Source organism: Notothenia rossii (genome assembly GCF_949606895.1).
Source record: "Notothenia rossii genome assembly, chromosome: 6".
NCBI classification, from domain to species: domain Eukaryota; kingdom Metazoa; phylum Chordata; class Actinopteri; order Perciformes; family Nototheniidae; genus Notothenia; species Notothenia rossii.
In genome coordinates, this window is record NC_136909.1 from 76,543,066 (window position 1) to 76,555,788 (window position 12,723).

Consider the following 12,723-nt stretch of genomic DNA (forward strand, 5'->3'; position numbering starts at 1 on the left):
GGCAAAGGATTTTAAGCAATTGAGAAAATAAATGTATTGGTGAAGAAAGCTGTACCTCTCTCCAGCTGTTTCCAGCATCCGATGTGATGAAAATACTGACATTGTTACTGGTCAGCTCTGGTCCGACAACACCTGAATACAAAAGGTAGACAAGCACTATGTTCAGTATAGTTACTCTATTGTTATTTGAGTATTTATTCAGACACATTTGGGGGATTATTATTTCCACAGTATTAACATGTAACAGATGTACAGCAAGGATTCATTTCATCTTATTTTGTAAACTGGTGTCGGCTACATACAGAAATACTGCACTAGGAACTGGGTTTAAGAACGTATATGACTGGGAGGGCTTAGGGATCAGATCGGAAGGACCATTATGAAACATGAGTACGGATATTCAAATCCAATAATCCCCTCACCTGACGCTATGATTATTCCTGGAGCTGAATCTTTGCTGACGATGTTTCCCGAGGTGTAGGGATTCTCTGACACGTGGAGGTGGAGATGTAGCGAACAATAAGGCTGCAAACACAAACACAGGGGGATTGGTTTGCTGAGCTCTAAGTGTGAAATCGAAAGGTTTGATACAGACCTGGTTTTTGTTGTATATGATGTGTCATAATGACTTCTGACATGATTATGACTCTATCTTTCTAAGGAAAAAATGATGTTTGAAAGTTTTCACATACACATACACACACACACATACATAGCTATTATCATACCCCATCAAGGCTCCTGCTAGAAATATACTGTAATGTATGCTGGTAGCTCGATATAGAAGAATAACAATGTGTAAATTCACGTATTATGGTTGGCGGTATTGCAGCTTAACATCTAATGAGAGTATGATGATGCAATTTTTCACGAGACCTTTATTTGGCTCATAAAAAGTTCCTGTTTAGAAATGATGTATGGCTAAGAATGGCCTCTAGATAGGGTTATAGTCATTTACATTTTATTTGTCGAATGGGTCTACCGATGTGTGTGCTCCTGCATTATTATGCATTTTCCTACTATCTACACTGTTTCCTTTAGTACCTGGTCTCACCCTGTGAGCATGTGATAAACTAAAGTGTTTAACTTGCTGCCATGTACCCAAACTTATCTTGAACAGTGAACAAAAAAACAGTTTTGACTGAAGCTGTAATTAGCTCTTGTAATGAATAATGACCGGTTATAGTCCTTCTAACTTGATTTATTAAATTGTATATTATATAATTTGTTTAAAAAAATGCTACTACACTGCACTCAAAACACATTTTTATACTTATGATAGAAAATGTAATACAATTCAGCATATGATATATTATGATAAAATCCCCAATAAGCTATTCACATACATACTACTACCACTGCTGCTTATACTATTTATACTCAAAACAATAACATAAGGTTAATTGAATGACTTCATGTTGTATTTTAAAGACATTTATGCTGAAATAACTTATGTTATTAAAACTTGACACAATAGTGAGTGACAGTAGGCCTATGGTAAATCATGGCAAAGGTGTCGTGTCCAAGCTGTTTGAATGTAATTACATTTATTTTCCCTTTGACCACAGCATGGCATCATCCAGTTGTAGTATTTTTGTAGGCACACAATGGTAATCCAAATATGTATCTCTTGTCAGTGGCCCACTTACTTGTTCACAATAGACCTTGTTTCCCTGGAGATCGGTGGTTGGAGCCTGAAGAAGCCTCCAGTCTCTGCCTTTGTTGTATGTGATATAAGTTTTCACTTGGTTCTCTACAACTTTATTTGACAGGAACACCCCTTTAATCCCGGCAACCTGCAAACATGAGAGATGGAGAGCGGTGGGGAGAAAAAAAAAAAAAAAAGGGAAGGAAAAAAAGAAACCTTAAATTATTCAGACTTAAGTAAAGCTGCAGGCCTGGATCAGAGAGGAAAAGATGTCTGAATGTGGTAGTTTTTCCGACAGGGAGCACTATTTTTGACCATCTGTAGGACTCTGCAGAATCAAAACAACATATGGCGCATCACTGAGCTATTCCTTCTTCTTTGTACTTATGTTCACAGAGACGCAGACTCTCACATGCAACTATTTCTTCAGCACACATTCCTCTTCCATTACATATCTGCTCTTGGTCATTGCAGCTAAATATTTCTAGGCCTACAATGTGTGTGGAGGTCAGTGAGCAGTAAGAATAACCAATGCTGATGGCTATCTGCGGTGTGCATTCGTAAACTAGGAGGCTTTTAGTGCTGGCTGCAGATGACGATAAGTGATACATACATGTTCAGTCACTGGGAAGCTCAAAGCACATCTGTCAACGCAGATATAACGTTTACAAGTTAAAGCTGCTTTTTTACCCTGTATGTGTTTGAAGTGACTAATGTATAGTTGGTACGTTACCTGAAGACTGCACCTACTAAATTTTTTATATGTTACAATGTCACAGATAATAAAAGCCGACAGGAAGTGGATATGAAAGAGAAAGTCTTTCAGTTGCAGAATGCAATGCACCAACATCTGTTCCATTGTTGTCGAGACACCAAAGAGATCTGAGCACAGGGTACACTTAAGAAAAGCACGGGGGAAAATCAACTTGAACTGTAAGCAAAGTTGGAGGCTGTCTGTTGTTACTTTACTTGTCAGAATACCTTGATCTCTTTAAAGCTCCCAAACAAGCGATTTAGATATGCATGGTGCTCTAAGATACAATGTTTCTTCTCATTGTAAAAGACATAATGGGTAGGTGGGTTGAAGATTCGGAATTAAATGTAAGTGTGAGTTGATTGATGGATACATTTAAGAGGTACTTTACTAAAGTACAGCTACGTTTTATTTTCATTATTGGTAACTATGTGTATAAAAAGTCAAAACATGTCATCCTAAGAACACAATTTGTCCTGCAATATTATGTTAACTTTGATAATCAGTTAATAATTTGAGTCATTTTTCAAGCAAAGATTCTCTCTTCTATAATTTGAAATGCATCTTTGTATTTCTCTTAACATTAGCAAATGCATGGTTTTGGACAGCTGAAAAAAAATGTTTTGGTGTGATAAACAAGGCCTCTGATGTTATCACAATCAGCTACAGGAGATAACAACGGGCAAATGCCACTTTTAATCAAAAGAAGAGAGGACAATAGATTGGTTTAATTGTCAGCATTTACTGATTTTGAAACATTGTTCTATAAACAGCAACACTTATGAACCCAGGTCAGGGATTTCCATTGAGATTGAAATGCCTGAATAAGATGAAAACTTGTAAAGGATGACAGCACCACCAAACAACTGGTGGACATAATGCGAAAACACACAGCTTAAGTACCATCTTGGATACTACTTTGGTAGATAGAACATGATAAAGTGCCCTCTCCTGTGCCCTTCCAGTGGAGAAAACATGATAAAGTGCTTTGTAGGGTGTCCTTACATGGAGAAAACAAGTGCCCCCTAGGGTGACCTTAAAATTATGAAAACATGATGTAGTGCCCTCCAGGCAGCCCTTCACGCTAGGAAACGTTTTGCGTTCTGATGCCTTGCTCATACAGCTGGTGCCCTTCAGACAACATGAGTTTTCCACCGCCACTGCCTACCTCATACAGGTCTATCATGATGTTGCCCTCCGGTCCTCCACTGCTCACAACGTTCTCCAGCATCAGGGTGAAGAACAGCCCTCTGGACTCAGACATGTACAGGTTGTAGGAGTCGTTCTGGTGCCAGTCCTGAATCGCTGCCACCACCTGGTTGTCATCTGTGCTGATTATCTGCAGGTCCTAAATGTATGAAATCCATGAGTACTGTACATGCCATCGAGTTTTAGGCATTCATCCAAAGGAGTTAAAAAAAATCTGCATATAAGTGTGAGCATATTGGCTTCAGAGTTCAAGCAGCGAGCAAGCGATTTGTTACTTATGACATCATTGAGCCAGGATCAGCAGCCTGTTCAAAGATGAAGACAGGCTCCATTTAATTTTACTGAATACCTTTTCCAGAATGAGGTGAGGTAGGGGATGTGTGTCCATCTCGAGGAAATGTTGACACTATAGATGGATAGGTGGATGGATGGACGGATGGAAACAACACTGCAGGCAATAAATCTCTCCTTGTTGTTTTGACTATAACCACCATTCTCTCTAAAACCACTAAGCCACCCTGCTGGGCTTTGAGCAAAAGGGGTTGAGAGCAAAACACTGTTTCTGTGCAAAAACACATTTACTTCTCTGCTTCAAAAACTTCCTTTGGAGTTATGGGGAAAATGTGCAACTCTGCATCCATTCACATTATCTGTATCTGTTGATACAGACGAGAGGGCAACTGATTAAAAGACGATCCATTGGTCCTAAATAAACACGACATCTAAAAATGTAATCATGTACAACAAAATCAATTTTGAGGAGGATAATAATGGGGGAAACAATTTAATGGGTTTGTCAGCAAACATTATGACTAACCGGGAACAGCTAAGCAACCCTCACTAAGTCATCGTGATACCACAAAACAGCCTGCGGGAATAAATGGAGTGTTTCACAGTAAAATGAATGCCGCACTTGTTCTTCTGCAACTCACCGAACACTGCATCCCTTCCAGCAGTCTTACCTTTGGCAGAGTATACTTGGGAAGCTTCATTGGGTAGAAAGCATTTCTTTTATAGGACACATAATGGACAGACTGACCACCTACTGGCACCTGGAAAGGCAATATAGGGAAATTAGCAGTTAAATCACATTTCAGGTAAATATTACTAAGACTCACTGTGCACACTGATTGCTAACAGCATGTATCAAAGCATTTAAGCCAGCACCAAAACTCTGGGTTTCCTCCTAATTAGGATGTTGTGCATTATGGCAGAATGATGTTAGAGTAAAATACACAAAGTGATTTACATTTCATGCCATCCTTTCCCAGGATAATGGCCCCTTTCTAGTTAATGAAAAATATGACTGTACATTAAGTTACGATTGAATGCAGTGGTTTTACAGCTTTTAATTGCTCTTTAATGAAGCCAGACCTTGCAATAAAAACCCACCTGGATGAAAACGTATTCATCCTGAACCACCAGGGAATTAGGGATGATAAATCCAGGGAAAGGCTTGCCCTTGTTTCCATCAGAGCAATTCTGAAGTTTACAAGTTATGTACTGTGACCCTGTGGGTAAGCAAGAAATGAGTGCTAAAAATATGACAGAGAGAAAAACAAACAACGGTCTGCAGTCCACAATCAAGGTTTAGCTTATGCTGATGGTTTTAAGTGAGCCATAGAGGCAACATTCTGAAGGCCAAACCTTATTCTCACTAATAGATCAAGTAGAGAGAGAGCTGTCCCAGTGTGTTAGCGTCAGCCAAACGAGGCGGTTCCCCCGGGGACGGGGCATTAACACACGAGGCCTTATGGAAGTTCCCTCTCTGCACTGTGGCCAATAAAAAGAGCCAAGTCACAGCCTGGCTGTTGAAAGATGAATTAGCTTAATCGTATGAAGAGTCTCCATGCAGCCAATTCAGATAGGAACGCACGTCTTAGTACTGCATAAAAAAAGCTCTCACTTGTTTTTCTAAGTTAAGGTTCAGGAATTATAATAAAGGTGAATATTTTCATGCAAAATCTCTTTAAAAATGTCACTAGTCTACTTTTCTGCGTTGCCAAGGTAACATCATTTTATGACTCACGTCCGTCAGAGATGGTGATCTCCAGGTGAATCATCCCTTGCTCTTTGTCTAAGCCCAGCCTGGACCTGCACCGGGACAAACAGGAAGGAAACATTCCATTTCTGCTTAAAGGAGAGCCTTCATTCATTAATACTGACATTGATATGACATTGTGTGACTCAATATTTACATCATATGCCCGCATTTAAGTCATTGTCACAGTAATTGGTTCCCAACCCTGTTATTTTAGCTTCATTACAGCAAATTGCCCATTCAAAACTAAACGTGTACATACATTTTTAAGCCACAGACTGAGTTTTCCTCTTGGGTAGTTTTTAATATTTTTTACAAGGCCTCTGAGACAGTCTCTACCTCAAGGAGATGACTGCATCAGCTCTTTGTAGGGTCTGACTTAGCCTATAATGCAAGCAGAGATAAGTGCTTTTTAATTCAAATGGGACACACTTTTTTTTATGTAGAGATTAGCTGTTATTAAACAATTGACACACCGTAGTTAACTGCCAGCTTTAATTGTATCTTACTTAATTAACTGGCAATACTAATATAAGCTTACTAACATATTTGCCGTATACCATTAAAATGTAAAGATATAACCACATTTACACACAAATTGAGAGATGGATTTATGAATAGCTGGTACAAGTTCTGAAGGGGTTAAAATATCCGGTAATTCACAAAAGAAAGTATAATTAGAGAAAATGTGTCCTATTTAGTATTATTAGAAAATTATGTTTTTATTTCCTCTGCCTTTTATCATAATGTTATATCTGCGAGTGCTAGGTTCTAAATTTTGGTACAAACCATTTAACTTGAGATTTTAACGGTTTTGCATGTTTTTTAACATCAAGTGGCTAAATACAGAAAAGTCTGATAACCAAAGCCATTATTCCATACAAAATATACATCGAAAATGTAAACAGTTCACACATTAAATGCATTTAACTCTCAGCAACAGACTGTTTTCCTGTTATCAGAAATGCAGTATTTTGAGTTTACATTATATTTAATGTTAAAGTTGTATGTGGGATGGGGAATATGAGTTTCAGCTGTGATCTTAACTTTTCTTTCAAGGTCTTTAATACAACAACCTTATAAAGACCGGCCTGACGGACCTTTGACCCGCACTGCACTTTATGGGTAAGGTGCACTTAGCCATTTCATTCACTTTCAATAGAGATACTTCATGACGGCAGGACGACAGGAGTGACCACTTGTTGTATTAATAGCAGCTGTTGTGACAGTAGATGGCTTTCTTCTCATTTTCCATACTGTGTCTGAACTGTAATATAAAAAGCCCCCCGTCCTGCTTCCCTCAGCACTCTTTAATTGCCTCACAGCTCCATCTCTTTTAATGGACTTTCTGTCAAATACTTCATCCAATTCTATCAGTGAACAGTGGCACTTGCTCTTAAATAAAGCCCTGCAGTGTTACATAGTGTTCTCCATAACTAACACATACCACTATGTCTGTCTAGCAAGGGCGGCTGTTAGCATGTTTTTGCAAATCATGTTTGTCAGAATTTAGCAGTTCATTTGAGCAGAGCAGGTTGTGATGACAGATGTTTTATCAAACTTGATTTCTGACGGTGTGGGCAGCGTGTTGTGTTGTTTCCTGACATGTTTTAGTTGATTTATTCCTCCAAAGATATAAGGGAGTGCATGTGTGAATATGAAAAATGAAGGTTTTTAATAGATCATCTTCAAACACTGCAGCCTCAGGACGATGCTAAAGAAATATCAGACACCATAGACCTTAATTAGAATCTTAACTCAAGATATAAATGGTATATTTTGATTTAAGACACTGTGAAACTGTTATTTTACAGTAGAAACATCTGACGTGAATATGCCCTTACAGCACTTCATTATTAGAGATGAATATTCTTTCATGGACTTTTCTGTGTTGGAGAAATCTAAATTTGGTATCCTTAATTCTGTATTTTACAAAGCAGTGCAGTGTTATATGTGAGAAACTCCGAGCAAATGATCCCTGATGAATGACTAAAGAGGGTCTCTTGATGTCTGCTACAAACCTAAATTAAGAACATATGCTCTCATGGGAAAGGACCAATGTAAAGCCTTATGTGAAGCAGAACTGAGCTAAAAGTCAAAGATCTCTGTGTGCAGTGAGCTCAGGTACATTACCATTAGCTACAGAGAAAAGATTTAATTGTTTCCCCGAAGAGAAAAGGCATCGTTAGTTATGTGATTTAGGAGAGACTGAAGATGACTGATCATGTTTTATTGGCCATTATGTGATGATTTAGGGCCTATACTTCTTATTAATCTATCTTTCGTTTCTGATGAGTTTCTCTGGATGGATAATAATAAAGAACTGAATCTTTTGGCATCCTATAAGTCCACATGGAATGGGAATTTGTGTGTGCAAGACACAATAAATAACCTTACCAACCACACACAAGTCACTAACTCTTGTGAAGGATAGAGATTTCTCTTCATTACATTACATGTTACTTTTTTATCCAAAGCGAGTTACATACTGTGGGCAATCCCCACAGGAGCAATTTGGGGTGAAGTGTCTTGCCCAGGGACACAACGGCATGCTGACTGCAGTGGGGTTTGAACCTGTGCTCCCTTGGTCCGAACACCAACGCACTAAACCACTGCGCCACACACCTCCCACTCTTCAACCGCCCGCAACAAATTAGTGTCATAACCAACTTTCCTTTGAGGATTAAAAAAACCTCGGCCTCATTAAACTAAAGTGTGTCTATGTTTTGTGTACTTTGTCAGCTCCTTTTTCCTTGTGGACTTGTATTAACTTTAATATTGTTGTTAGTGTGTTGTCTTTGTATTTACCACACCAATGCAAAAGCTGCAGGAACAAGTACCGCAGGTCACTCTAACCTTCTTTGATTATTCAGTGGTTCTGCTTCTTTAGCTATATGTGTGAAAAGGGATTCTGTAGCCAACAACTATAAAAACTTTATAAATTAAACATTTATCCTGGGCCATAACCCCTGTATCAGCACCCAACAGCTAATATCGCTAACACACTTGCTCTGCCACTATAGAGCCAATTATGTACAATATCCATAGGGTCTCATACTAAAGTGAGAATAAAGGGAGAATATTTGAATATAACTTGATTTGTAATACTGTGATATCCTAACATCAGCCCAACAAACAAATAATACTTGTTGTTTTGGTTATATTTTCATGTTTATCAGTGGTTTATAGTAGTTGCTTGGATACTGAACAAGTCTCATGTATGTGTAATATACTACAGTACTTTCATTTGATGCTACTTTATTATTTTACTTCACTTATCTGATACTTTTCAAATTAAGATTTTAGAATTACAAAACAGCATTGTCACAGGTTTGATGCATTGATATTGATATTTTATCAGTTAAATAGGTACTTCTAATTTCGACACTTTAAGCACATTTCTCTGATGATACTAATGTACATATTTAAATACAGAAAATGTATTTGTTACCAAGTATTTACAAGTTTGTGTATTAGTGCGTGTGCAGGTAAGCAGAGTCCTTCCACCACCGATATAAAAAATAAATCCATTTTATATAAATTCATTACATATCTAAAACGTATACCTAACTCTTTTTTTATTCATGTTCAGATCCCACTAAATAACATGTAACATATATGACTTTAAATGAGCTGCTGACTAATCAGAAATGTGCATTAATATTGATGTTAGGGGTCAGTACTCATGTTTTCTCCATGTTTCTACTACTTCCCAGAGAACACAGTGTACATAAAGGCTCTGTACTGCTGCTGTGCTAAGTTGGATTCATTTTCATTAATTAATGTATAATTAATTGTCCTCTGCTTGTTTATTATTTATCATGTTTTCAGAGTAAATCAAAATATGCTAGCATTTCTACCAACAGTACATCCCTCTGAAAGAGACTGATGGTTTATCTCACCAGTAGAATCTGTTGGGGACGACGCTGTCATGCACGAGCTGCCATCTCCTCCCAAATTCAACAGAGACGTAGAGCTGAAAGATGAGAGGAATGCATTAACCAAATGAGTTACAATATAAAGAGTAATGTTCCAAGTCAGAATGTCCAAGAGAATTATTCCCTGATATATGTCTAACTGTATTATCAAGAAGCTGTCAAGATTTGTAGATTTTATGGCGTCAATGTGTTGGTGTTGTTTTGAATTATGCACTACTGCGTGTGTGTTTTGTGAGACTGCATCAGTGACGAGCAAATCCATCAGTTCCTGTACAAATACAGTGATATTCAGAAAAAAGGGAAATTGTAATAAGACTAGTCAATCTGTTTCTTTAGAAAAGAGGGTAGGCGAGGACAGACTAATTGGCCTCTGTATTAAATTAAAATGTCTACTTACTAAAGTAACTCGGCAGGATTTTAGCTTGATCGGTGTTATAAAATCACTAATTTAAGTGTCATTGTAGTCCTTTTATTTGATAAAGCCATTAGTCCTCTTTTTACTGGACTTGTGTTGAAGCTTTTAGAAAGCCTGTCAGCTTGTCGTAATGATCGAGCTGCAAGCATTTAAAGCTTGGAGCTTTACAAGGATAAGCAACATTATTTAGACTTATCCAAGAGCTTTACACTTTAGAAAGACATGACAGACAATCAATACATGTAAAATGAAACCAAGCTATGATTAATTTTTGCAGTTTAAAAGGAAAAAAAGAAGTTTAAATTGCGATTTACAGAGACGTACTGAATGACCTTAAGGCAAACTTCTTGAGATCCTCTTTTTGACCCGTTGATGGTTCTCGAGTAAGCTTTCATCTTCCTCCCTGCACCATTTATCTCACTTCTCAGACCTTGACTGTTTTTCTCTTGGAAAATCAACTTTTCCAAGAGCAGGCTGGGAAGGCCGAGTTTGATGAGTGTGGTTTTGAGTAAAGCAGGGTTCTTGGGCAGGGTAATGAAAAAGTGTGTGTGTTTATGCATCCTACTGTGTGTTTAGATGTGTCTTCCTTGTTAACTTTCCTGTATGTTTTGTGGGACATAATTCAGAGTTGGATTCAGCTTCAGACATTATGACTTGATAAAGGGGGCAGGTGATGGGCTGCCTCTCTTTTGGCACCGGCAGCCTGGCTTCAGTGGCAGATGTCACCTCTCATGAACACCATGTCCTGAAAGCTGGGCGCTATTATCAAAATTAATGTTTGGAGCGTGACAACAACCTATGTTTCGTATAATTGCAGGAAGACATCAATTTATCTGTGGCACAACAGGATATAATATATAATGGCAAGAAGAGTCTGGCAGAAATCTCACATTGAGCTAAGTCGTGCATGATAAGCAGCAAGAAAATCCTACACACCTATTCAGCAGCCAGAGATTTCTTTCCTGTCACATTTTCATTTCATTCTTGATTCCAGTTATTTTGATGACACCTGACAGCTACACGTTACCTTTTGGTCGTGGCTGTAAGCCAGGATCCAGTCCTCCTGCTCGGGGTGAAACAGCAGGCTGAGGATATCAAAGGCTAAGCTGTGTTTCTGATAGGTCGCCCCCTCGTCAAGGCTAATGAGCAGGCTGCTCTCCACCTCCGGGTCGGTAAGTAACATGATCTGAGACGAGACAAGAAAGGAGACGGGGGGAATCAGCGGCCCACGTCGACAGCATCTATTCCTCAGGGCTTATGTGTACTTGTGCGCTGTTTGGAACAGACGCATCGTGCAGACTCCTGTAGGGTTGCTTTGTAGTGAAGATACTAAAATAAACCTCTGTTACACAGCAAAAATAATAACCGATTTATTCAATTCAGAGTCGTGATTTTTAATAGGATGCATGTGCACACTTACCTTTCTTTTATTGTTCGGACTCACGTACAAGTAGCTCAGGATGGTTTTTAGCCCAACTTTCTCATTAAGCTTCTCATATGTCGACCCATAGTCCGTTGACCTAAAGTTTAATTGGAAGGATAAAGTAAAACAGGTTGTAATGAGAGAAAAGGAGAATGAAGGTTCACCGTCTAGTTAAGATGCTGATGGTGTCATTAAGCATATCAGGCAAGCAGAAAATTGCAACAGCAGAAGTCTTGAAGCAATTTGCTAGATGAATGGAGATTCTTTTAATTATCAAGAATAAATAAACAAGAATATCCTGTGTGGTGAGGGGATGAAACATTATTAATACTTGTAATATTATTGCTGCTTTGGGGTGAAAACATAAATCTAAAGCTTTGGATTTTCATGTTTAATAAATCACATTGAGTATTAGAGGACATAATTGCCAGATGACTTAACATAAAGCATTAAAAATGTTTTTGGAACTTTCAGAACCAGAGGAAAAACAATGAACAAACTAACTTTAGATCACTTCTTTGGATAAATTGTGATCAATAAACATATTATGCTGGTCTCAGTTGTTTGGTGGCATTTCAGAAACATTTGAGTGTGTGAAATGGCAAATAAGTATTCATTATTCATTATTTAAACAGTTTGCAACGACCACATCGGATATTAACCAAAATGTGGCATTTTTGTACATAATTATAATAAATATACCACATGGTTTTCCCTCTGAAAATGTTACTTTTGTCATGACCTTTATAAACCCCAATGTAACCTCTTCAAGTTCCTTTCTTCACTTAGGAATAAACTGACCTTGCAAATACTGTATTTTGTTGCAGCGGAAAACTTTCTTTCACAGCACTGACGTACAACCTTTTTTTGAGTTAATATTGTGACCTTTTTAGCAGATGGTTGATTATTTACAAATCCAGCAGTTAGAGATAAACATTTTTGGAGTTGTGTGAAGATCTAGTCAAGTAGTCTCCATCATTTGAGCATTGTAAGTATGCTACCTGTCTTCACAGTAGTGGGTACTAACTATATGTTCACAAGACATCAAAGAGGTTTACTATTATATATCTTATATATAAACTTAGATAGGACTCCAATGTATCTGAGACGCCGAACAAAGCTAATGTATCATTTTCTGTAGCGAACTGATTTGTTATAACAGACAGAAGATCTTACCTCCATAATGAACTCTCCGTTACTCTGCCAGAGTTGAAGTCGTAGTACTTTGTTAACATGAGGATCACCTACAAAACAGATCACACAGATAGCTAGCTTCAGAGGAGAGCTATCATCAG

General features: G+C 38.0%; 1 protein-coding gene across 1 annotated transcript in view; it reads right to left on the minus strand.

Annotated features, from left to right (window-relative positions):
- Positions 1 to 12,723, minus strand: part of LOC307043492 (VPS10 domain-containing receptor SorCS1-like) — a 43,223-nt gene that overhangs the window by 16,751 nt on the left and 13,749 nt on the right. The window contains exons 2-12 of the mRNA XM_079687977.1: positions 12,605 to 12,672; positions 11,426 to 11,525; positions 11,033 to 11,191; positions 9,555 to 9,628; positions 5,641 to 5,705; positions 5,004 to 5,122; positions 4,574 to 4,663; positions 3,571 to 3,750; positions 1,650 to 1,796; positions 423 to 525; positions 56 to 132 (exon numbers count right to left, since the gene is read on the minus strand). Of these exons, the coding sequence (XP_079544103.1) occupies positions 56 to 132; positions 423 to 525; positions 1,650 to 1,796; positions 3,571 to 3,750; positions 4,574 to 4,663; positions 5,004 to 5,122; positions 5,641 to 5,705; positions 9,555 to 9,628; positions 11,033 to 11,191; positions 11,426 to 11,525; positions 12,605 to 12,672 (1,182 nt within the window). The remainder of the gene's footprint in view (positions 1 to 55; positions 133 to 422; positions 526 to 1,649; positions 1,797 to 3,570; positions 3,751 to 4,573; positions 4,664 to 5,003; positions 5,123 to 5,640; positions 5,706 to 9,554; positions 9,629 to 11,032; positions 11,192 to 11,425; positions 11,526 to 12,604; positions 12,673 to 12,723) is intronic.